The 21,749-nt window shown below is 43.1% G+C and overlaps 1 protein-coding gene and 1 long non-coding RNA gene across 5 annotated transcripts in view; one reads left to right on the top strand and one right to left on the bottom strand.

Annotated features, from left to right (window-relative positions):
• Window positions 1-6,086: 6,086 nt before the first annotated feature.
• Window positions 6,087-19,892, bottom strand: LOC120851700. The gene is made up of 2 exons (XR_005718391.1): window positions 17,709-19,892; window positions 6,087-6,784 (listed from the first exon to the last, which is right to left on the bottom strand). It is a non-coding gene; the product is annotated as an uncharacterized LOC120851700 (long non-coding RNA).
• The window catches only part of MAP4K3 (mitogen-activated protein kinase kinase kinase kinase 3), a 184,293-nt gene continuing 179,648 nt past the window's right edge, over window positions 17,105-21,749 (top strand). For 3 of the 4 annotated variants that reach the window (XM_040224687.1, XM_040224685.1, XM_040224686.1), the window contains exon 1: window positions 17,124-17,494. In XM_040224687.1, the coding sequence (XP_040080621.1) occupies window positions 17,399-17,494 (96 nt within the window). In that variant the 5' untranslated portion in view covers window positions 17,124-17,398. Of the gene's footprint in view, window positions 17,495-21,749 lie in introns of all 4 variants that reach the window. The other variant, XM_040224684.1, reaches the window with a different exon arrangement.

Here is a 21,749-nt window from a genome sequence, read left to right as displayed (position 1 = left end):
TAGTAAAGAATCTGTCTGCCAATGCAGGAGACGCCAGAGATGCAAGTTCATACCCTGGGTCAGGAAGATCCTCTGGAGTAGGAAATGGCAACCCATTTCAGTATGCTTGCCTGGAAAATTCCATGGACAGAGGAGCCGGTAGGCTACAACTCACGGGGTGGCAAAAAGTTGGACACAACTATGTATGCCCCACACATAATAAATGAACACTTTTACTACTTCTGAGACGACATATCCTTGCTGGCATCCCCCTGAGAGGTCTATACCATTCTGAACTGTTATCTGGGAATGAATGTGGGTCTTTACCATTTATGGAAACTGCCTCTTGTCTGGTTCTTGCCTTCTGGAATCAAGAGATCCAAATTCTCCTGAAGTCAACTCATTCCCATTTTCTTAGAACCCTTCTCCTTCCAGATAATTGAGTCTCTGTCTCCCTAAAACTTTAGAAAATCACCACATTTTATCCTTTCCTCTAGACAAGAGAAGGGAAAAATACTTATTTTTCCATGGCAAGCCCATAGACAGGAAAATAAGACATGATTTCTTAATCACCTGCCACACCTACTAATATTATTTGGATTTTGTGGCCTTGAGTTAGAATGTAACAATTATTAATTACTCTATTTCCAGAGGAAAGTAATTTCATGTTATAAACTTTTAGGAAACTTTGAGAATCCAACATATTCATTGGATATATTCTCTATAATAGCATATTTCTTGCTTTTCTTTATTTAAGGAAAAGAAAAATTGCAGATACCAATGATAAGGTTCATTATTAATATAAAAATACTCTGGTCACTGCTTTAAGACTTTACTTCAACCTTAATGTCCATAAATGAGGTGAACATGAGGGAATAAGTGATCTTTTACCAAACTGCAAGGTATTTTTGTGTCTCTAGTTTTTTTTGCCAAGCATAAATGACATAGAGATAAAGAAGGATAATAATTTAAAAGATATTACCTCCCTGAGGTATACTTCAGAGTTAAGAATGAAGTCATAAATACAGATGTAGGTAAGGTCTAATTTAAGAAACTGTATTTTGGGTATTGTAGCACTTAGGCCAAAGAACCCTGAGATAGCGGCCTGGTTTAATAAAATATTACACAGGTCCATTAGGAAAACTCACCAGGGATAAAATGGAGGTAGTTTTGAAATAGACCATACCAGCTACTACTTTTGCTAAAAGTAAGCACACTGATTCCTAAATTTATTTCAGTCTGTGATAACTGACTTTTCATTCTGAGAAGAAACAATGCAGTCCAGACCTCTTACCATTTCCTGTGTTCATCAGCTTTCATTCATTCTTTTACTCTGAGGCATTGGGTGAGGTGACTGCCTCAAGTACCAAGCAGTTTTTACAAGACGGACTACAGGTAAATTGAACTCAAAGTAACTTCTTTTCCTCCAAAATCCTTTTCTGATTTCACAGGTGCAACATTTTTTGTTTTTTAGCTTCACTGGACCACCATTCCCAGGTCTTGTCTAATAAACACTAAAAAAAACAAGGTGTATTTGTATGCAGCATATCAAGAGAGGAAATGTTTTTCCAAAATAATTTGTAAGTTTGGCCTACGATTGTCTGAAAACTGGAAATAACTATGAAGCAGTTCAATAGTCATGAAATGAATTTTTTAAATCTGCCTTTCCCCATAAGAGATAACCCACACTTAATAATTCAAGAGCCGATTATTAAGAATGTGTAATATACAAACCCGTTATTTTTTCTTTTCCCTTCTGCTGCCTAATTTTTCGTCATTTCACAGCTCATTAGTATTCTCTCTCTTGGAGAATAACAGCAAATGTAGCTCAAACTAGTGTTTTCAACTTTCTATGTACAGGTTTTGTAGGAAGGGTTATAATTATTGGTTCATAAACCACTTTTCTTTAATAAGTATCTGGTTAGGCTCCACTGGGCATTGGGGAAGAATAAAACACATTAAAGACATTGTCCCTGCTCTTAATTCTCTTACAATATAATTGGAAAAACAAGGTTCATGTACAGTAAAGCCAAACATTAATGCAAGGCAATATATATTTAAATAACAATATGAAAGAATTTGGTCATAAATACATAGTGTACAAGAGAACTTTATAGATCTATTAGGCAGGAAGCTAGGGATGAGCAATAAGGGGTGGCCTGGCTGAAAGGGATGCAAGCTCATCTCTAAACCCCATCCCAGACACACCCAGGAGAGCTCACAGATATGCTACAAAAATAACCACAGAGACTCTTCCAACTCCTGCACATGCACACAGTGGATACAAACCAATCACAGGGGCTTCTTCAAGTAATCTTAAGCAGCCAGGAGCCCATTAAGGGTTCATAAATATTCTATACATATATACATCTGATTATAACAGACTGAATTATGGGAAGACATATACAACAGAGCCCGCTGTTATATAGCTTGCAACTGTCAATCAGCCTTGACTGTATGCCTATTTACGGTTCCTTTCATTGATTGGTGGTGGGTACAGGCCCTATTTTGCATAGTGAAAGTGCAAGTGAAAATCCCTCAGTCATGTCCAACTCTGTAATCCCATGGAATTCCCTAGACCAGAATACTGTGCCTTTCCCTTCTCCAGGGTATCTTCCCAACCCAGGGATCGAACCCAGGTCTCCCACATTACAGGTGGATTTTTTATTTAGCACAGGGCATAACCAAGAGGAGGAGACAGGAAGTATAAAGAAGAGGAAAGCCAAGAGGAAACGGGATGACTCCTTTGGGGTCAGCCTGCTCCCATGCCTTGGGAGTGTCTGTCTAATAAAAGATCTGTCTGCTTGCGCTGAACTGAGCTTTAATTTTTCTGTTATGTTAAACCCTTTAGTCCATTGTTCCGAATTTTTGTTGCAATGAGACAAGAACTGAGGGAAAAAAACAAACTGACCTGACAGATCTATCATGGTTTCGAAAAGGGGAAGCATAGTTTGAACTGATAAGACTGGTCACAGAAATTCTCAATAAGGTAGTGAGACTTGAGCTAGATATCAAAGAATGGATGGAATTCCAGCATGAGAAAAGTAAAAGAAACAAATCTGCCCAGAAGTAAAAAACACAAGAGAATCCCAGATCTCCAAGGCCCATGGCCCAGAGATACTTTTAAATGGAATATTCCAAACATAGAATATAACAGAGTATAGAAAAATAATATAACGAACTCTTTTGTCTTTCCCACCCAGCTTTGTCACATATTTACTTTTTGTCATATTTACTTTAGATCCACATTTTTTGCTTTTTTTCTTTTAAAAGAAACACAGATTTGGCTAATGGCTTCTGCATACTCTGTCATTATCTTGCCTTCTCAGCAGAGGTAACAACTATCCTGAATTCAGAGTTTATCATTACCACGAATATTTTAAAATGCTATTACAAATGGAAATATGCAGTATCGTTTGATGCATTTAACATTCATGTCAATGGTAGCATACTTTATCTTCTGTCACTTTTTTTCACTCAGTATTCCATTAGTTGAGATTTATGCATATTCTAATTCCAGTTTTAGTTCATTTACTTTAACTATAATATTATATTCTACTGTGTGATCATACACAAATTTACTTATCCATTCTCAGGTTGATGAATATTTAGGTTGCTTCCAATTATTTTCCTACTATAGACAATGCTTCAGTGAACATTCATTTAGACTTCTCCTTACCACTTGAGGGAGAGTTTCTTGTATACATGGGGAAGTGGAATTGTTACATTGTAAGACTGTAAAGGCATCTTTAGCTTTGATAATGAAACATGTCCTTCCAACGGGGTTGTACCCATTTATTCTCCTCCCCACCGTGTACAAGATTCCCCATTTCTTCTTTACCTTTGCAACTCTGACGACTGCAGCAGAGGCATGGAACTGCCAGGTACCCTGGAGTCAATTCTTCCTGTAAACTGCAACCTGTAAGCGCTTTGTGTAGGTGATGCTCAGCTGTGGACTGCACCATGAACCAGCCCAGCCTGAGCTCAGAGGGGACAGCAAAGCTCTGGGAGAGAACTGGAGAAAGGACGGGCTGAGTGGTCAAGGGCTGGGTGCACATTTTACTCATAATACAACCAACATCTAATATAACCTGAAGTTCAGTCATCAAAGCTCAGTAAATACTCCCCTGACCGAAATTAATTATAAACCCTGGATCTGTTTCTGATTTTCATCCCACTAAGTTTCAATTTCCTCATTTCTAAACTGGGGACAATAATAAATGAAGGAGTGATTCCAAAGATAAAATGAGATATAAATATGAAAACATTTATAAATGCTAAAAAGCAATGGAAATTAAGTTATAACAGCTTTGAAAGCTGCTTCTGTGTCATGACTTCTTACATAGGACCAGATAATATTTTAGCAAAATTCAAAACTGTTGGCAAATTTCTCATTGACATTCTTCTCATAACCTTAATTTATTCTGGGATCCCACCTACCTCAGACTCTTCTTAGGATCACATATAAAGATACATCATAATCTTAGAAAGGTATTCTAATCATTACTTGCAGCTCTCAAAGAGCACCTATAAGGAACCCATTCATGGTTACAGACTGACACTTGAGGTCCATTCTATTCTCTTTAGGCCTTAAACACAAACCTCCAAACTTTCTCTCAGTTCAGTTCAGTTCAGTCACTCAGCCGTGTCCGACTCTTCGCGACCCCATGAATCGCAGCACGCCAGGCCTCCCTGTCCATCACCAACTCCCGGAGTTCACTCAAACTCATGTCCATCGAGTCGGTGATGCCATCCAGCCATCTCATCCTCTGTCGTCCCCTTCTCCTCTTGTCCCCAATCCCTCCCAGCATCAGAGTCTTTTCCAATGAGTCAACTCTTTGCATGAGGTGGCCAAAGTACTGGAGTTTCAGCTTTAGCATCATTCCTTCCAAAGAAATCCAGGGCTGATCTCCTTCAGAATGGACTGGTTGGATCTCCTTGCAGTCCAAGAGACTCTCAAGGGTCTTCTCCAACACCACAGTTCAAAAGCATCAATTTTTCAGTGCTCAGCCTTCTTCACAGTCCAACTCTCACATCCATACATGACTGCTGGATAAACCACAGCCTTGACCAGATGGACCTTAGTCGGCAAAGTAACGTCTCTGCTTTTGAATATGCTATCTAGGTTGGTCATAACTTTTCTTCCAAGGAGTAAGCGTCTTTTAATATCATGGCTGCAGTCACCATCTGCAGTGATTTTGGAGCCCCCAAAAATAAAGTCTGACAATAAAGTCTGACACTGTTTCCCCATCTATTTCCCATGAAGTGATGGAACTGGATGCCATGATCTTCGTTTTCTGAATGTTGAGCTTTAAGCCAACTTTTTCACTCTCCACTTTCACTTTCATCAAGAGGCTTTTTAGTTCCTCTTCACTTTCTGCCATAAGGGTTAGGAACCAGTTAACTGAGCTTTTGGTTATTTTCTCCCTTCTCTCTTTCTTTCAACATCTGAAAGGTTGATTCAGCCCTTTCTGGCTGAATTATTCCCCTTGTCTTCTTGTCTCCAACCATTCTGTCTCTAAACTTCATGTCACAAATATATCAGGCAAAGAAAGGCTGGAAAACACTGCCTGAGGAAGAATGAATACATACTCATATCCTAATAAATCATCCCACAGTATAAATTCTTCATATGGAAGTAACATTCTTTTCGTTGTAAATGTTTTTTTTCTTTAAAAAAAAAAAGAGGTCCAGAAACATTTTCTGCTCTTTTTAAGTGGCCTTCATTAAAAAAAAAAAAATTGCTCACCATTGTTCTACACTCTCAGACTGAGAAAATAACTTAGAGATCTCATGATTCTACTCTTTATTTGTAGGACTCAAATTTACACATGATGATCTCACTTCCTCTTGTACTTTCTACAACTGTCACTATCTTTGCAATGGCTTCTCCTTAATGCCCTTTTTATCTTCTCAAACTTAATAAGCCTAAAAGTGAGTTCATATTCATTCCAAATTTAGCTTCCTCCCAGGACTTCCATATTTTCATTGCTGGCATTTTAAGAAGCCTGCTTCTTAGCCAGGTGTGGTATTGTTAGAAGAGAATGGGGCCAGAGAGACTAATTAAGAGGCTTGCATCCCATAGCAAAAAACAGACTGTGCTCAGATTTGCGGACATGGTATTTTGGATTTATTTGGAAGGATCAAAGAGGGCTGTCTTTAGGTGACAGGTTAGCCCTAAATATTCACATCAGCAATGTAAGAGTGTTATACTTTTAGGTATTAAAAGTTCCTACAACATTTTCAGATATTGATGCCCAGCTGATGTTGGTATTGAGACAAAGATAGAATGCCTGTATGGCTCTACACTTACACTTGAAAATGACCATTCATAAATTTTATAGAAGAGCTTAGCCTTTTGTAAATAAAATACAAAGCAGCCAGGAACTTTTCATGAGTTTCCTTCCTTTTGTTCCTTTTATGATGAGAACAATCATTTCACCAACACGTGTTTAAACTATTTCTGATGGTATCAGATGCTCAGCTGGGAAAGTTGGTATTACCAGATGAGTCTTAATTTAAACATAAAAAGATTTTTAAAGTATCTTTAAGTAATCCAGATGATCAGATTCCAGGCTGAAGCTTTGGCTCTAATGCTGACAAGAGGCGGAGAAGGAAATGGCAACCCACTCCAGTGTTCTTGCCTGGAGAATCCCAGGGACGGGGGAGCCTGGTAGGCTGCCGTCTATGGGGTCGCACAGAGTCGGACACGACTGAAGCGACTTAGCAGCAGCAGCAGCAGCTGAGAAGTGGTCTTGATCCGGTTGGGCTTTACCATGAGCTCAGGTCCTGCAGGTTCTATTTCCTGAGGCAGAGATCTGGGTCAGTTTGAGAAATGAGTTACCTTCACAGCTGCCTTGAGCAATGAGCAGAGGGTAAGGAATAATGAAAAACTCCTAGCATTTTATTTGAATTATTTAACTGAGCTTTTATTTCTGATTTGCTTTGTTTTTGTTTTGGCTATTTTTTGTTTGTTTTGATAAAAAAAAAAACTCCAGTCCAGGTTTGAACCAAATTAGTGGATTTTTTCCCTCCAAGGTGATGAACTTTTTAGATCTATAAGCAGATTGCTTTGCTACAGGCTTTGTTGATAGTAAGGTTTGGAGTCCTCCTAAGGGAATAATAGCAACTAGAATAAAGTTTCTAAAGAAAAGGCCAACAGGATGGCACTCTGGGCCATCTACCCTGGAAAAACTCTGTATGTAATTGCATTTGTTCCGGTTCAGCTGCATCTGGCCCAACAGTTGCCTCACTCTGTACTTGGGAACTAGAGGACAAGGCAATAGCCTTTAACTGATGGCTAGACGTTATGAAAGGGAACCAGGGAAACACTGTGCTCTCATCTACCAGGGGACAAAAGGTGAATATAATTAGGAGTTTTATCCATAAGATTATCTTAGCATCTCTGTCTCTCACCCAGCCTGCAATCAGCCTGCCCTTCCTGACAATCCTTTAATATTTTGTCTATTTTTTCCATAGCCTGCACCCATCAAGGATTAGTTGGGTCTAAAAAGATATCAATTACCTACAGAGCAGGCCCAAGCGCACCCCCTTGAAATCCTGGCTTCTCAAGAAGATAGGAAGAACTTCTCTATCTAAACAAAGTTCTTGTCTTGTTTTTCTTTGCCAGATCTCTGCTGGTAGCAACATTGAGTAGTGGTACTCTGTGCCTGGTTTTGTTGGTGTGTTATATCTCTTTGGTGATGAGAAGATGCTATCTGATCTGATAAACTTTTGGCAGGGACTTTACAGTAGGATTTATGAGATTAAGTTTCTTGTCCCTGGCACTTCATGGCAATGGGCATTCAAGAACACCTCTGATGATCTGATTCAGAGGTGAGCAAGTGTTTTTTTGGAGATGTTTCAAGATCAGGACCTAGAGGCCAGTTGGAGTTGAGAATTACATGATTGCAGATTATAATCTGATCCCCTGGAGTTGGGTAGCACAATGGCCCTAAATTTGTTGGAACTATAAGAAACTGAATCAAAGTTTAGGCCATGATAGTGTTGACATAATAGGTACTTATAGTCTTCCAGTAGTCAACACTGACCAGACTACATGTGGAATACTGAGCTAGCTCAATGCTTAGCACCAAAATTTAGAACTATATGAATATACAATATGTGTCCATATGAGAGGGGTCCAGATGAAATGTATGAAGATCATGCTGTATGAGAAAGGCTGAAGGGGATCTAAGAGAATATAATTAAGAGGGGACACTCTGGCAGAAGAGGAGCCATGAATGCCAATACTTAGGTCAGCACTAACCTCCGTGATGATAAATCTAATAACACTCTTCTGTCCCCTCAGTCTCTCTTTGGCGTTTAGCACACTTGATCATCTTCTTTTTAAAACTCCCTCCTTCTTTGCTTTGTTAATATGAATTGTCCTAGTTCCACAGATAGTAAAGCTGAATTAGAAGGGCAAGAGACTTACGTGTGGAAACACCTGTGAAGTATAAAGAGGACTAGGAGCAAGAGTGCGAGGGACGAGACAGACTGCAGAGCAGCTCTGAGGAAGGCTCAGAGAGGCCGACGAAGACCTCAGAGCAAACTCTGCTCCGCGTTCTCCCATCTCATCTCCAGTTCTGCCCCCTGCCTTCAGTTACTCACCACCTGCAGACACTGGCATATGTCTAAGTCATAAATAAGATTATGCCACTCCTGAGCTGATAACCCATCACTAGCCCCCTTGGGTTCTCAATAAAAATCCAAATTATTTATCACAACTTACATGCCTCTTAATGGATGATCCCTGTTTACCACTCTAACCTTATCTAGTAGTCACAGAATTACTTTCATTTCTTTGAGAGTAGTCTTTCTACTCTCAGTATGGAGTTTACTTTCTTGCCTGGCTAATTCTCTACTCATCATTTAAGTCTCAGCTTAGAGGTTCCTTCCTCTGTGAAGAGGTTCATAACCAGCAAAGACTAGATTCAGTGCCCTCTTACATGAACCCAGGAACTATATAATAAAGGGGAGATAGAATCTTGCTTGTGGATCTACAGAGAGCTGTGAAACATCACTTGGGTGCTAAATATTGGAAACGTAATAAGAGAGACAGTACATATTAGGACTTCTCTCAGGGAATGTACTATGATATAGGAAGGAATTCCATGGTAAATAGTTTGGTGTGGGTGATAGTTCTCCTAAGGGACATGCTAAGCAAACATTTTCAATTCAGTCACTATCCACACCCTCCAGCCCAGCCCTAGGCATTTGGAAATGTTACTGTTAATGTCAGTATGGCTGGGGGCAGTATTGGTGCAGGGCAGGGACGTCATAATGCTTGGGGACAGTCCCACACAAGGAAGAACTGTCCTATTCAAAATGCTGATGAAACCTCCATTGAGAAACACTGTGCTAGGAGGTGTGCAAATCTGAGACCAGAGGTGAATTGCTCAGAATAACAGAGTGGAAGCTGAAAGCTGACACCTGAGGACTTCCATCTCCACCTACTTCCAGGCAGGGCTCCACTTGCCCTGTGAGTAAATGCTGAGTAAAAATACTGCTTTTAAAAATACTCATTTACTATCTTAAAAAAAAATTAAAATATTTATTTAAAGAAAGTAAAAATATATATAGGTTGAAAAAGAATCAAATTATTAGTCTGAGTGGCATCTAACATTTCCTTCTTGCTTTGCTTCTCTGCACCTCAGTACTTTGAGAACTTCTCTTTAGCCTCAATTTGAGTTTAGGGACCTATTTCATTGTCAGAACTTCATGTATGTTTGACACCTAACAGATGCTCAACAAACATTTCTGAACTACAGCTCCCCAAAATTTTAAAATTAGTCTCCTAGTTTTTTCTGTTTCAACTGTAATTTTTATTAGTGATAAATGTAAAAGTTATCACTTATTTCACATTTCTATTTGAGCACATCAAATTTAACAGATACAAACAGAATCATTCCTTTGATCCAGTGTTAAAACTCTCCAGCAAATAACCCCAGTTTCTCTTATGACAAATGCTATCACCTTTTGGGGACCTTCCCAATTGTCTAGGTCAGGCACCTGCTTGTCACTCATGTCTCTGCCTGCTCCCTCACCTCTCCAAATCTGTCAGTTCCATCTTTCAATTACTTCCTGGTTTCCTTCCCTTTTCTCCATCCTAGACATCTCTGGCCATAATTCATGTTCTGTTATTGCACTTGCTTCCTAAATCATATCTCCATCTCCATCTTCATGACTCAGTTCAGTTCAGTTCAGTTGCTCAGTCATGTCCGAATATTTGTGACCCCATGGACTGCAGCATGCCAGGCTTCCCTGTCCATCACCAACTCCTGGAGCTTATTCAACCTCATGTCCATCAAGTCAATGATGCCATCCAACCATCTCATCCTGTTGTCCCCTTCTCCTCCTGCCTTCAATCTTTCCCAGCATCAGGATCTTTTCAAATTGAGTCAGTTCTTCACATCAGGTGGCCAAAGTATTGAAGTTTCAGCTTCAGCATCAGTCCTTCCAATGAATATTCAGGACTGATTTCCTTTAGGATGGACTGGTTGGATCTCCTTGCAGTCCAAGGGACTCTCAAGAGTCTTCTCCAACACCACAGTTCAAAAGCATCAATTCTTCAGTGCTCAGCTTTCTTTATAGTCCAACTCTCACATCCATACATGACTACTGCAAAAAACATAGCTTTGACTAGACGGACCTTTGTTGGCAAAGTAATGTCTCTGCTTTTCAATATGCTGTCTAGGTTGGTCATAGCCTTTCTTCCAAGGAGCAAGCGTCTTTTGATTTCATGGCTGCACTCATCATCTGCAGTGATTTTGGAGCCTCCAAAATAAAGTCTCTCATTGTTTCCATTATTTCCCCATCTATTTGCCATGAAGTGATGGGACTGGATCCTCATGACTGTTCCCCTTTAAAACATTCTAAAATATACTCAAAACAACAGTAATTAATACTTTGTGGGATTACTATGGTGCCAGGCACTAGTGACTTTTACATGTTATTTTCTTTTCGACTCTTCATAATTGCTCCTGTTTGAAATAACTTCCCAAGGTTGTTCAGCAAGGACAGCGAGATAAGATTTGAACCCTAGTAACCAGGCTCAGAGCTGTGCTAGGCTAAGCTATATAATCTCCTGCAATGTTCTCCCACATTGTTTCACAGACATGTCTGGGTCTGATTCTCCTCTCCCATGGATGGCTTGGTTGTATTGAGTCTTTTCTGAGTTAAGGTTGCCTCAGCATTCCTTTCCCTGAGCTGGTGGTGTACTGAAAATGTGAACGGTGGTTATTAGAGAGTTATTAGACAACGAGTTATCAGATTCATTGACAATGAGTTATTAGACTACAGGTCCTGAGGATAAAACTGAAAGCTGGTGTGGAGACCAAAGAATTTCTAAGCCACAGATCCATGAGGGACAGGCTAACAGAAGGGTGGTCTGGATATGGCAGCAACTGCTACAGTCCCTCTTAGCCTTCATGTGCTTCCTACTGTGTGATGCTTACATGGATGGGTGCTTTAAAGGCCTGGGGCTAAATGGCCAGCTTGGAGTGTACCATTTCCCCCCCCGCGTCTGGCAAACTCTGATGTAGTTTTCAAAATTTAGCTTTAGCATCATTCTTACATCTTCTGGTCAACACTTATGTCCTTTCTCACACTGTTTTGGATACTGCAAATTCCTTGAGGGCAGTCACCACGGCTTTTTTTTTGTACTCTATGCCACTAGAATCTAACAACCACCGACTCTAAATGGGTAACAGGCAGGTAGATTCTGGCTAAGCATGAGAGAAAATTTTTAAAGTATAGTTTAACTACAAACTAGTGACTAAGAGCCTGGCCTTTTTGTAGTACTGCAGCTGCTGCTGCTGCTGCTGCTAAGTCACTTTAGTCGTGTCCGACTCTGTGCGACCCCATAGATGGCAGCCCACCAGGCTCTACTATCCCTGGGATTCTCCAGGCTAGAACACTGGAGTGGGTTGCCATTTCCTTCTCCAATGCATGAAAGTGAAAAGTGAAAGTGAAGTTGCTCAATTGTATCTGACTTTTAGCGACCCCATGGACTGCAGCCCACCAGGCTCCTCCGTCCATGGGATTTTCCAGGCAAGAGTAGTGGAGTGGGGTACCATTGCCTTCTCCATGGGTAGTACTACATGTAGTCAAATTTCAGCTTTCTCTGTTACCTTGAGCAGTTTACTGTCTGTGCAACAAAAAATGGAGATAATAATATCTATGTCTTCAAGCTGTGAGATTCAAATGAGATAATACATGGAAAGAACTTGGCTCAGGGCCTGGCACCTTGTAAGTACTTGGTAATGTTAGATATTGTTTTTTTCTATTATTGTTATATGATTATTTACTAACAGTTCAGTTTAGTCGCTCAGTTGTGTCTGACTCTTTGCGACCCCATGAATCGCAGCACGCCAGGCCTCCCTGTCCATCACCAACTCCCAGAGTTCACTCAGACTCACGTCCATTGAGTCAGTGATGCCATCCAGCCATCTCATCCTCTGTCGTCCCCTTCTCCTCCTGCCCCCAATCCCTCCCAGCATCAAAGTCTTTTCCAATGAGTCAACTCTTCGCATGAGGTGGCCAAAGGACTGGAATTTCAGCTTTAGCATCATTCCTTCCAAAGAAATCCCAAGGCTGATCTCCTTCAGAATGGACTGGTTGGATCTCCTTGCAGTCCAAGGGACTCTCAAGAGTCTTCTCCAACACCACAGTTCAAAAGCATCTATTCTTCGGTGCTCAGCTTTCTTCACAGTCCAATTCTCACATCCATATATGACTACTATTGGAAAAACCATAGCCTTGACTAAATGGACCTTTGTTGGCAAAGTAATGTCTCTGCTTTTCAATATGCTATCTAGGTTGGTCATAAGTTTTCTTCCAAAGAGTAAGCATCTTTTAATTTCATGGCTGCAATCACCATCTGCAGTGATTTTGGAGCCCCCCCAAAATAAAGTCTGACACTGTTTCCACTGTTTCCCCATCTATTTTCCATGAAGTGATGGGACCAGATGCCATGATCTTTGTTTTCTGAACGTTGAGCTTGAAGCCAACTTTTTCACTCTTCACTTTCACTTTCATCAAGAGGCTTTTTAGTTCCTCTTCACTTTCTGCCATAAGGGTGCTGTCATCTGCATATCTGAGGTTATTGATATTTCTCCCAGCAATCTTGATTCCACCTTGTGCTTCTTCCAGCCCAGCGCTTCTCATGATGTATTCTGTATGTGAGTTAAATAAGCAGGGTGACAATATACAGCCTTGATGTACTCCTTTTTTTACTTGGAACCAGTCTGTTGTTCCATGTCCAGTTCTAACTGTTCCTTCCTGACCTGCATATAGGTTTCTCAAGAGGCAGGTCAGGTGGTCTGGTATTCCCATCTCTTTCACAATTTTCCACAGTTTATTGTGATCCCCACAGTCAAAGGCTTTGGCATAGTCAAGAAAGCAGAAATAGATGTTTTTCTGGAACTCTCTTGCTTTTTTGATGATCCAGCAGATGTTGGCCATTTGATGTCTGGTTCCTCTGCCTTTTCTAAAACCAGATTGAACATCAGGGAGTTCACAGTTCACGTATTGCTAAAGCCTGGCTTGGAGAATTTTGAGCATTACTTTACTAGCGTGTGAGATGAGTGCAATTGTGCGGTAATTTGAGCATTCTTTGGCATTGCCTTTCTTTGGGATTGGAATGAAAACTGACCTTTTCCATCCTGAGGCCACTGCTGAGTTTTCCAAATTTGCTGGCATATTGAGTGCAGCACTTTCACAGCATCATCTTTCAGGATTTGAAATAGGTCAACTGGAATTCCATCACCTCCACTAGCTTTGTTCGTAGTGATGCTTTCTAAGGCCCACTTGACTTCACATTCCAGGATGTCTGGCTCTAGGTGAGTGATCACACCATTGTGATTACCTTGGTCGTGAAGATCTTTTTTGTATAGTTCTTCTGTGTATTCTTGCCACCTCTATCTCACAATAAAGTGGGGTGCTTCAGAAGCAGTAAATGTGTGTTAGTCACTCAGTTGTGTTCAACTCTATGTGATCCCCTGGACTCCATCAGGCTCCTCTGTCCATGGAATCCTCCAGGCAAGAAGAGGGTTGCCATTCCCCTCTCCAAGGGATCTTTCTGACCCAGGGATTGAACACGCATCTCTTGCATTGCAGGCAGTAAGTTCCCTTTTAATGAAGGTATTCAAGCAGTAGTAAATAGGCAGAGATGCTTTGAAAGCAGTTTATGACTTCTAAGGATGCTTCTAATCATAGAAGAGGGAAGCTATTTCTCTAGTTCAAAGAAAGTGTGATCATTAGTGTTATTTCTAGCGAAGATGAGAAGTGTTAGAATAGAAAAAAAAATCAACTTTGACTGTATATATGTATTAGTATTTCAAAGAACAAAACATTTTATTCTTTGTTGACTGCTAAAGTCCTTTTATTTATGTTGAAACTCCCATGGCAAATCAGGCCCTTATATACAAATCCGTGTCTTTTCAAAAGGACTAGTTTGGCCCTGCCAAAATGAGACAAACAAAACTTTAAAGACTGTTCCAACCCTACCGAAATGTCTTTTCCCTTTGAAAGAAGTCTATTAGCGATGCAAATACAAAGTTGTCTGCACAGATGATAATCCTCACAAAGAAAACAGTGAAACCATTAGAATGTTCTTTTTGCCAAATTCAACCCGGAGACTTTGTCTTTACAGCATTAAAAAGACAGAGAAGGAGAGCAGAACTGGTTCCTATTTGGGATAGTTTATTAGATATGCTTATCTAAACCCTGGGCTAATTATCCTCATGTTTGGCTTAAAGAAGCCAAACAATTCTCCAAAAGTGGACAGGCTGAAGAAAGCCTTGCACTCTGGGCAAGTGCCTTAAACAGCACCAAAACAGGGTCCTTAGCCATGGCATAAATTTATAGTCAGTATTTTAATTCTGAAGATACCAGAGGCTTAGGGTGGATCCATCTAGGAGAAAACCCAGTGTTAAGTATTTATACAGTGGCAATTTAAGTAATATGTTCATGGTATAATATGTTCATGGTACTGATGCCTAAAATAATTAAAAACTAGACAGTTGAAAGTCTACACGTATAGGCGAAGAGATGGTCATTTCCCAACATCTTTTAGTCAACAGAGCAAACAACTTTGAGAATTTAGTAAACATGCAATCTTACTCTAAGCAAAGGGCTGAAAAGATAAAAATGAAGCAGTTTAGTTCATTTGACTATTATTTGATGATACTTATATGGTCTTTCATCCCATGGACAGAGAACCTGGCAGGCTACAGTCCATGGGGTTGCAAAGAGTCGGACATGACTGAACAACTAACGTACACATAGTCAGTGTTCCCAGCAGTTATGCACAGATTTGAGAGATGGACCATAAAGAAGTCTGAGAGCTGAAAAAATGATGCTTTTGAACTGTGGTGCTGGAAAAGATTCTTGAGAGTGCCTTGGACTGCAAGGACATCAAACCAGTCAATCCTAAAGGAAATCAACACTGAATATTCATTGGAAGGATTGATGCTGAAGCTGAAGCTAAACTACTTAGGCCATCTGATGTGAAGAGCCGACTCACTGGAAAAGACCTTGATGCTGGTAAAGATTGAGGTCAGGAGGAGAAAAGGGCAACAGAGGATGAGATGGTTGGAAGGCATCATCGACGCAATGGACATGGGTTTGAGTTAACTCTGAGATCATAAAGGACAGGGAAGCCTGGTGTGCTGCAGTCCATGGGGTCACAAAGAGTCAGACACTACTGAGCAACTGAACAATTTTATCCTTAACAGGTTTGACAAGACCTAGTTTCTCAGGGAGCCTTGAGGTATTAGAGAATATTGATGGTCAGAGGGTGTGGTGCCTAAGGGTATCAGGAAAGCATTTCTGAAGCAAAACTCCCAAGTGGTACTTCGGAAAAGGCCATCACCTATCTACTTGATTACTGCTGTTGGAAATGCCTAGTGGGCACTTCCCAGGTGGCACTGGGGGTAAAGAACCTGCCTGCCAATGCAGGAGACATGAAATACAGGTTTGATCCCTGAGTCAGGACGATTCTCTGGAGAAGGGCATGGCAATCCAGTCCAGTATTTGTGCCTGGAGAATTCCATGGACCGAGGAGCCTGGCGGGCTACAGGCTATGGGATTGCGAAGAGTCAACAGGACTGAGCGACTAACACAATGGGTAGTTTCCTGAGAACAGAAAATTAACCCTCCATTCCCACAAGTTTTCTTGGACAGCTAATAAGAGCTGGAGCTGGTATCCACATGCATGGGATGCAATGGTTGCAATCTGGGTCTTATGCAGGGTGGAGCTTTGGGTTGTTCAACTATAGAGCTTCTGGATCATCACGTGTTGACATGTCAGGTGTGGGAGCGGAGCTTGTCCACCCTCCACCTTTCCCTCCACCCTACTCTCCTTTGCAAGGTTGCTTGACAGCTTGCTGGTCCCTCCCCGATCTGTGATAATCCAGATGCCTCGGGAAGGTGATGGTCAAGCACTGCTTTAGTTCCAGACTCTGCCTGTCTCCCACGCCCTCCACGCGTTCGGCGTGTTTCCCACAGCCTACCTACTCCACAGGCCACCCTGGCCGCCCTCCTGGCCCGTCCTCTTTGGCACCCCGGCAGGTCAACTCCACGGGACCGTGTGTCGTGTGTCGGGGGTAGGAGTCAGTACAGTTCACTTTTCTCAGGGGCTTTCCTCAGGACACTTTGCCAGCAATGTCAGAAAGTCTGTGGTATTCGGTTGTGTCCTATTTGTGGCTGCGTCTCAAAAAAAAAAAAAAAAAAAAAAGTTCGAGACACTACCTGCAAATTCAAACTACTACCTGCTCAGGATGGGAGCCTAAGGAGGCGACGTCAAACATCGTTGGGGGAATGACAAGCGAATAGGCGCTCCTGTCGGCCTGTGCCCACCCACGGTCCCGGGGGCAGGCGAGCCTCCCGGCGCGGCCTGGCTGGCGGCGGCCGCACACTGGTCCGCCGCCACGGGAAGCCGCGGCCGCTTGGGCCGGTAGGGCCCGTTCACCCGCCCGCGCCGGGCAGGCGCGCGGAGCCGGAGCGCGCAAGGGGCGGGCTGCGCGCGGGGCCGGGGAGCGCTCCCTCCGGGATCGCGGCTGCGCAGTCGGGCGGGAGCCGGGAAAAGGGGAGGAGGGTGGCGGAGCCGGAGTAAGGGGAGGGGGAGGAGCGGCCAAGGCGGAAGCCATGTTGGAGTTTCACCCCGAGCTAGGGGCTGCGAGCGTCCTCCGCTCCGTGTGGGTGTGACCCGGGTTCGGCGCCGCGGCGGGCTGCGGGGGGCGGGGACGGTTAGGCCGGGGGTTGTCGTCCGCGGCGGCGGCCGCAGCGTGGAGCCGAGCAATTGTGACCGCCGGGGGGAGCCGGGGGCCGGCCGCGGCTCCTACTCTCCGTGTGGCCCCCTGAGCGCCCCCCCTCCCCTGGCCGGGAGGGAGGCGGGGGGCACCCGGGGCCCGCCATGAACCCCGGCTTCGATCTGTCCCGCCGGAACCCGCAGGAGGACTTCGAGCTGATTCAGCGCATCGGCAGCGGCACCTACGGCGACGTCTACAAGGTGAGGGCGAGGGGCCGCGCGCCGCCGAGGCCGCGGGGCTCTGACCCGCCGCGGGGAGGGCGGGGGGCGCCGGCGAGCCGGGGCGCCGGAGTCCGCCCTGCCTGTCGGCGCCCGAGAGCTGTGGGGGAGGAGGCGCGGCGGGCGCCCAGGGGCTCCGCGGCTGTGCAGCGAACAAAGGGCCAGACGGTCAACCCCGAGACCCCCGCGTCCTTACCTGGATCTGCCCCGGACGCGCGTTCCCCGGGAAGCGCTGATCGGCGGCGGCAGCTCTGCTCTTGACCGCGTTGAGAGGGTCTGCGCGTTTGTTGCTTTGGCAGGGGCAGGGCGACGAGCCGGACGGCAGGGGTTTGGCGTGTGTCAAACCTGCGTGCTCCGCACGGACCGGGATATTCCGCGCTGGGTTGGCATCTGCTGCCCTCCAGGCCCAGCGATGGTCATTACTCTCGGCAGTGTCATCCACCTTTCGTCTCTTAGCATCCGCAGGCCAGTTTCTTTCAATTTTCCAAGTAATGACTTTCTTTGGTAAGAGAGATCTGGTTAGCGTGACTCCTTTCTCCCTTTCTTTCGAAAGAGCAACTTTTTCTCCATCTCAAATTGGATTGTAATGCCTTATTAAACTTGTTTCCGTCAGTGACACAGGATTCAACTCTCATTTTTTTTTTTTAAGTGACTTGAACACTTAGGGGAGGTACTGGTTTGACAAGGTTAGAACTCAAAGTCCATTAGTAGCACAGCATTCCTGTTGTAGAGGGACCACTTCTAAATGTGGGAGATAAATCATGCTTCCTTGGCCAGCTCAACTCTTGGCCTCGCAGAGGCTGCCAAGAGGACGCTCATGCCAAATGTGGCAGCAGTCTTGATTTGGTTGTGTATCTTCTTACTGGTAACTGAAGTGGAACTCCTCGTGTTTCACATAACACCTGAGGATGCGTAGAAAAACTTCAGTTTACTTTGAAAAGTTGAGTCTTAACTTTGTTTTGCCCACGTTTAAGCAGAAGATTTTTACTTTGAGGTCACTTGTAATGCATATGGTAACTTAGATACGCGACACAATGCAGCCAGTATTCTGCAGGAGTCTTGCTTTGTGAATGAGTCGCTTTCCCTTCCCACTTATCTCACCACTTTTCTCCATGGACAGCTCGGGTGTCTTGTGCATGCCTGCTGTGTATAAGGGCTTCCCAGGTAGCTCAAGTGGTAAAGAACCTGCCAGCCTTTGGAGGAGACATAAGAGATGAGGGTTCAATCCCTGGTTGGGGAAGACTCCTGGAGTAGACAATGGCAACCTACTCCAGTATTTTTCCCTGGAGAATCTCATGAACAGAGGAGCTTGGTGGGCTACAGTCCATGGGGTCCCAAAGAGTGGGACACAACTGAAGAGACTTAGCAGGCTGGTACTGTATATAAGGTACTGTGTGTTTAAGCACTTGGGTTGTAGCACTAAAAGAGGGACGGTCTTTGCAAGTCTTACTTGTTTATATTTTTTGGACAAGAACAACAGTAAACAGCCATTTAAATAACTGTCTTATTGCAGCTTCCTTTTGTGCTGCAGAGAAGAGAGGATTAGGATTAGGGCTAGGAGGTGTATCAGAGGGGACCTCATCCCCTCAGGGGAGTCAGAGGCACTGGGGAGAGGGGATTATGCCAGATAGCAGGAGCGATCTGGGAAGGCTTGGAGGCCCCAAGGGCAGGGTGAGGATTTGAAAGAAGGCCTGTATAGCCTGAGTAGCCAGAGAGGGGGAATGGCCCTAGATTGAGCAGGCCTCTTAATAGGTCCTCTGAGGAGGTGGGACTTCTCCCTAGGACAATGAAGAGTCATTGCCGGGTTTTAAGCAGAAGAGTGAATTTAGACTTGGATTTTTACAAGCTTTATCACTGCTTTTTACAAGCTTTATCACTGCAGTGTTGGGGGGTAGAGATGGGGGACAGAGGTGAAGAGCAGTTAGGAGGCCACTGTAAGAATAACCATTATGTTACTGTGTTTGGAATTTGTAGTGATTGTGAAAGTTGAAGTGAGTGAATCCAGGTAACTTAGAGTTGGTTAAGGTTGTACTGAGATGAAAAGTTAACTGAAACTTTGCTAATGTGTCAGTCTTAGGTGGCGGTGTGGACAGTAAGTTCGTTCTTTATCAGTTCTTTACAAGAATAATTGGCCATGTACTTACTGTGTTTAGAAAAAAACAGCTGGTAGTTAAGCCACATGATTAAAAAAAAATTCAGGCCTGTAATTTCCTCAGGACATCTAAGTGCAGTACAGGTATAAGTTGATTAATTTTGTCATCTGTTTAAAATAATGATAATAGAAGCTAACATTTATAGAGTGTTACTTCCCAGGCACTGCTCTAAGACTTCGTCCTGTATTAACTTACTTAATCTTACAACAACCCGTGGAAGTAGACACTGTTATTAACTCCATTTTGCAGTAGAAGAAACTAAGACATGAGGAAGTTGCAGTAACCTGTCAAAGATGGTAAGTGGCCAAGCCAGAACCTGAATCAGTTTGCTTTAGGGACTGCATTCTTAATTCTTAACTTAATACATGGGCAGATCATGTATTATCGAAGTGAAGACACAGAGGCACACAACTTAGTTCAGCAGTTAGTTGCAGCCGCACTCTGAGTCAGAGAGGATCTTTAAGTAGTAGTTTGTATACCTAAGTCCTGCTGTGCAGCCAGGCCTCACTGTTTTTGTAGAGTCTGCCAAGTGGACATCAGATAATAGATGCTTGATCCCTGCCTGCCAGACTCTTCTAGTACCAGGGACCCAAAATGGAGAAACTATGTGGCTTTTGGCATCATATCCCCAGTTTGCTGAACAACCCAAAACTTAAACTATTTGTATTTTTGTCTATCCATAATCATGTTCATGCTATAAAGATAACAGATATTTTCTTTGATATTTGTTTTGCTCTTTTGACTTTGCTTGTTTATGCAAATTGTGTTAATTAGAGAGGAGTGCATTAAAGGATTTTTTTTCAAAAGTTAGTAGTTTGCTTCCTAATTTATCAGTGTTTAGGTGCTAAAAATGGAATGATCCGATTAAGTAAATAAGTTAGAGGCCTGATTATGTACAGTCATTCTTAGAGTGTTGGTATTTTAAGGGATTTTTGTTTTGAAAGCTATATCCTATGCAATGTAATAATATGCTTATTATATTTAAGGTGGTGTGTTTTGGTTAAAAAGTATTGAGCTAGGATGTGGAAGTGGAGAAGGAAATGGTACCCCACTCCAGAATGCTTGCCTAGAGAATCCTGTGGACAGAGGAGCCAGGTGGGCTGCTGTCTATGGCGTGGCACAGAGTCGAACACGACTGAAGTGACTTAGCGTGCATGCATGCATTGGAGGAAATGGCAACCCACTCCAGTATTCTTGCCTGGAGAATCCCAGGGACAGAGGAGCCTGCTGGGCTGCCATCTGTGGGGTCGCACAGAGTCGGACACGACTGACGTGACTTAGCAGCAGCAGCAGCAGGATGTGAAAGAGCTGGAATTTATTAGCTCTGTAGCCTTGTAAAATCATTTAGCCTCTCAGAGCTGTTTTGGTTTGAAGGTATTATTACCATCTTGTGCCTTTCTTGTTTGTGGTATTAAATGACTTATGTCAGTCAACAAGTTTTAATTTTTTTTTAAGACCAAAAAAATAAAGATAATACATTTCCTCTACACTGTCTTGGGCTTCCCACGTGATGCTAGTAGTAAAGAACCCCCCCTACCAGGGCAGGTAGATGTAAGAGACACAGGTTTGATACCTGGGTCAGGAGGATCCCCTGGAGGAGGGCATGGCAACCCATTCCAGTATTCTTGCCTGGAGAATCCCAGGGACAGAGGAGCCTGGCTCCCCTATGACTGCAGTCCATAGCATTGCACAGAGTCAGACACGAGTGAAGCGACTTAGCATGCACTGCACTGTCTTAAAGTACATGAACATATAATTTAAAAAGAACAGCCATAATACTTTTAAATGTCTTGTAACTCTGGATTTTATCTGTCAGATGAAGTATCTGTAGCAGGAGTTACCTAGGGACCTGTGAGTTGACAGCTAAAAGGGGCTCTTTGATTGAGCCTCAGGAGGCCCATGAAATCCTCTGAAATTAATAGACTTAACATTGTATGTTTGTGTGTTTTTCTGGAGAGGTGGCTTTTGGTGTTATTACATTTTCAAAGAGGTCCATGATCCTAGGAAAGAAAAGAATGGAGAGCTGTAGGTTTGTCATTTGAAGGCGATTTCTTGGAGAGGTTAGGTAGTTATATACCATATCA

This window comes from Oryx dammah, unplaced genomic scaffold, assembly GCF_014754425.2.
Source record: "Oryx dammah isolate SB20612 unplaced genomic scaffold, SCBI_Odam_1.1 HiC_scaffold_25, whole genome shotgun sequence".
Classification (NCBI taxonomy): Eukaryota; Metazoa; Chordata; class Mammalia; order Artiodactyla; family Bovidae; genus Oryx; species Oryx dammah.
Note: the sequence above shows the minus strand (reverse complement) of the source record. Positions and strands in the feature narration are given on the sequence as shown.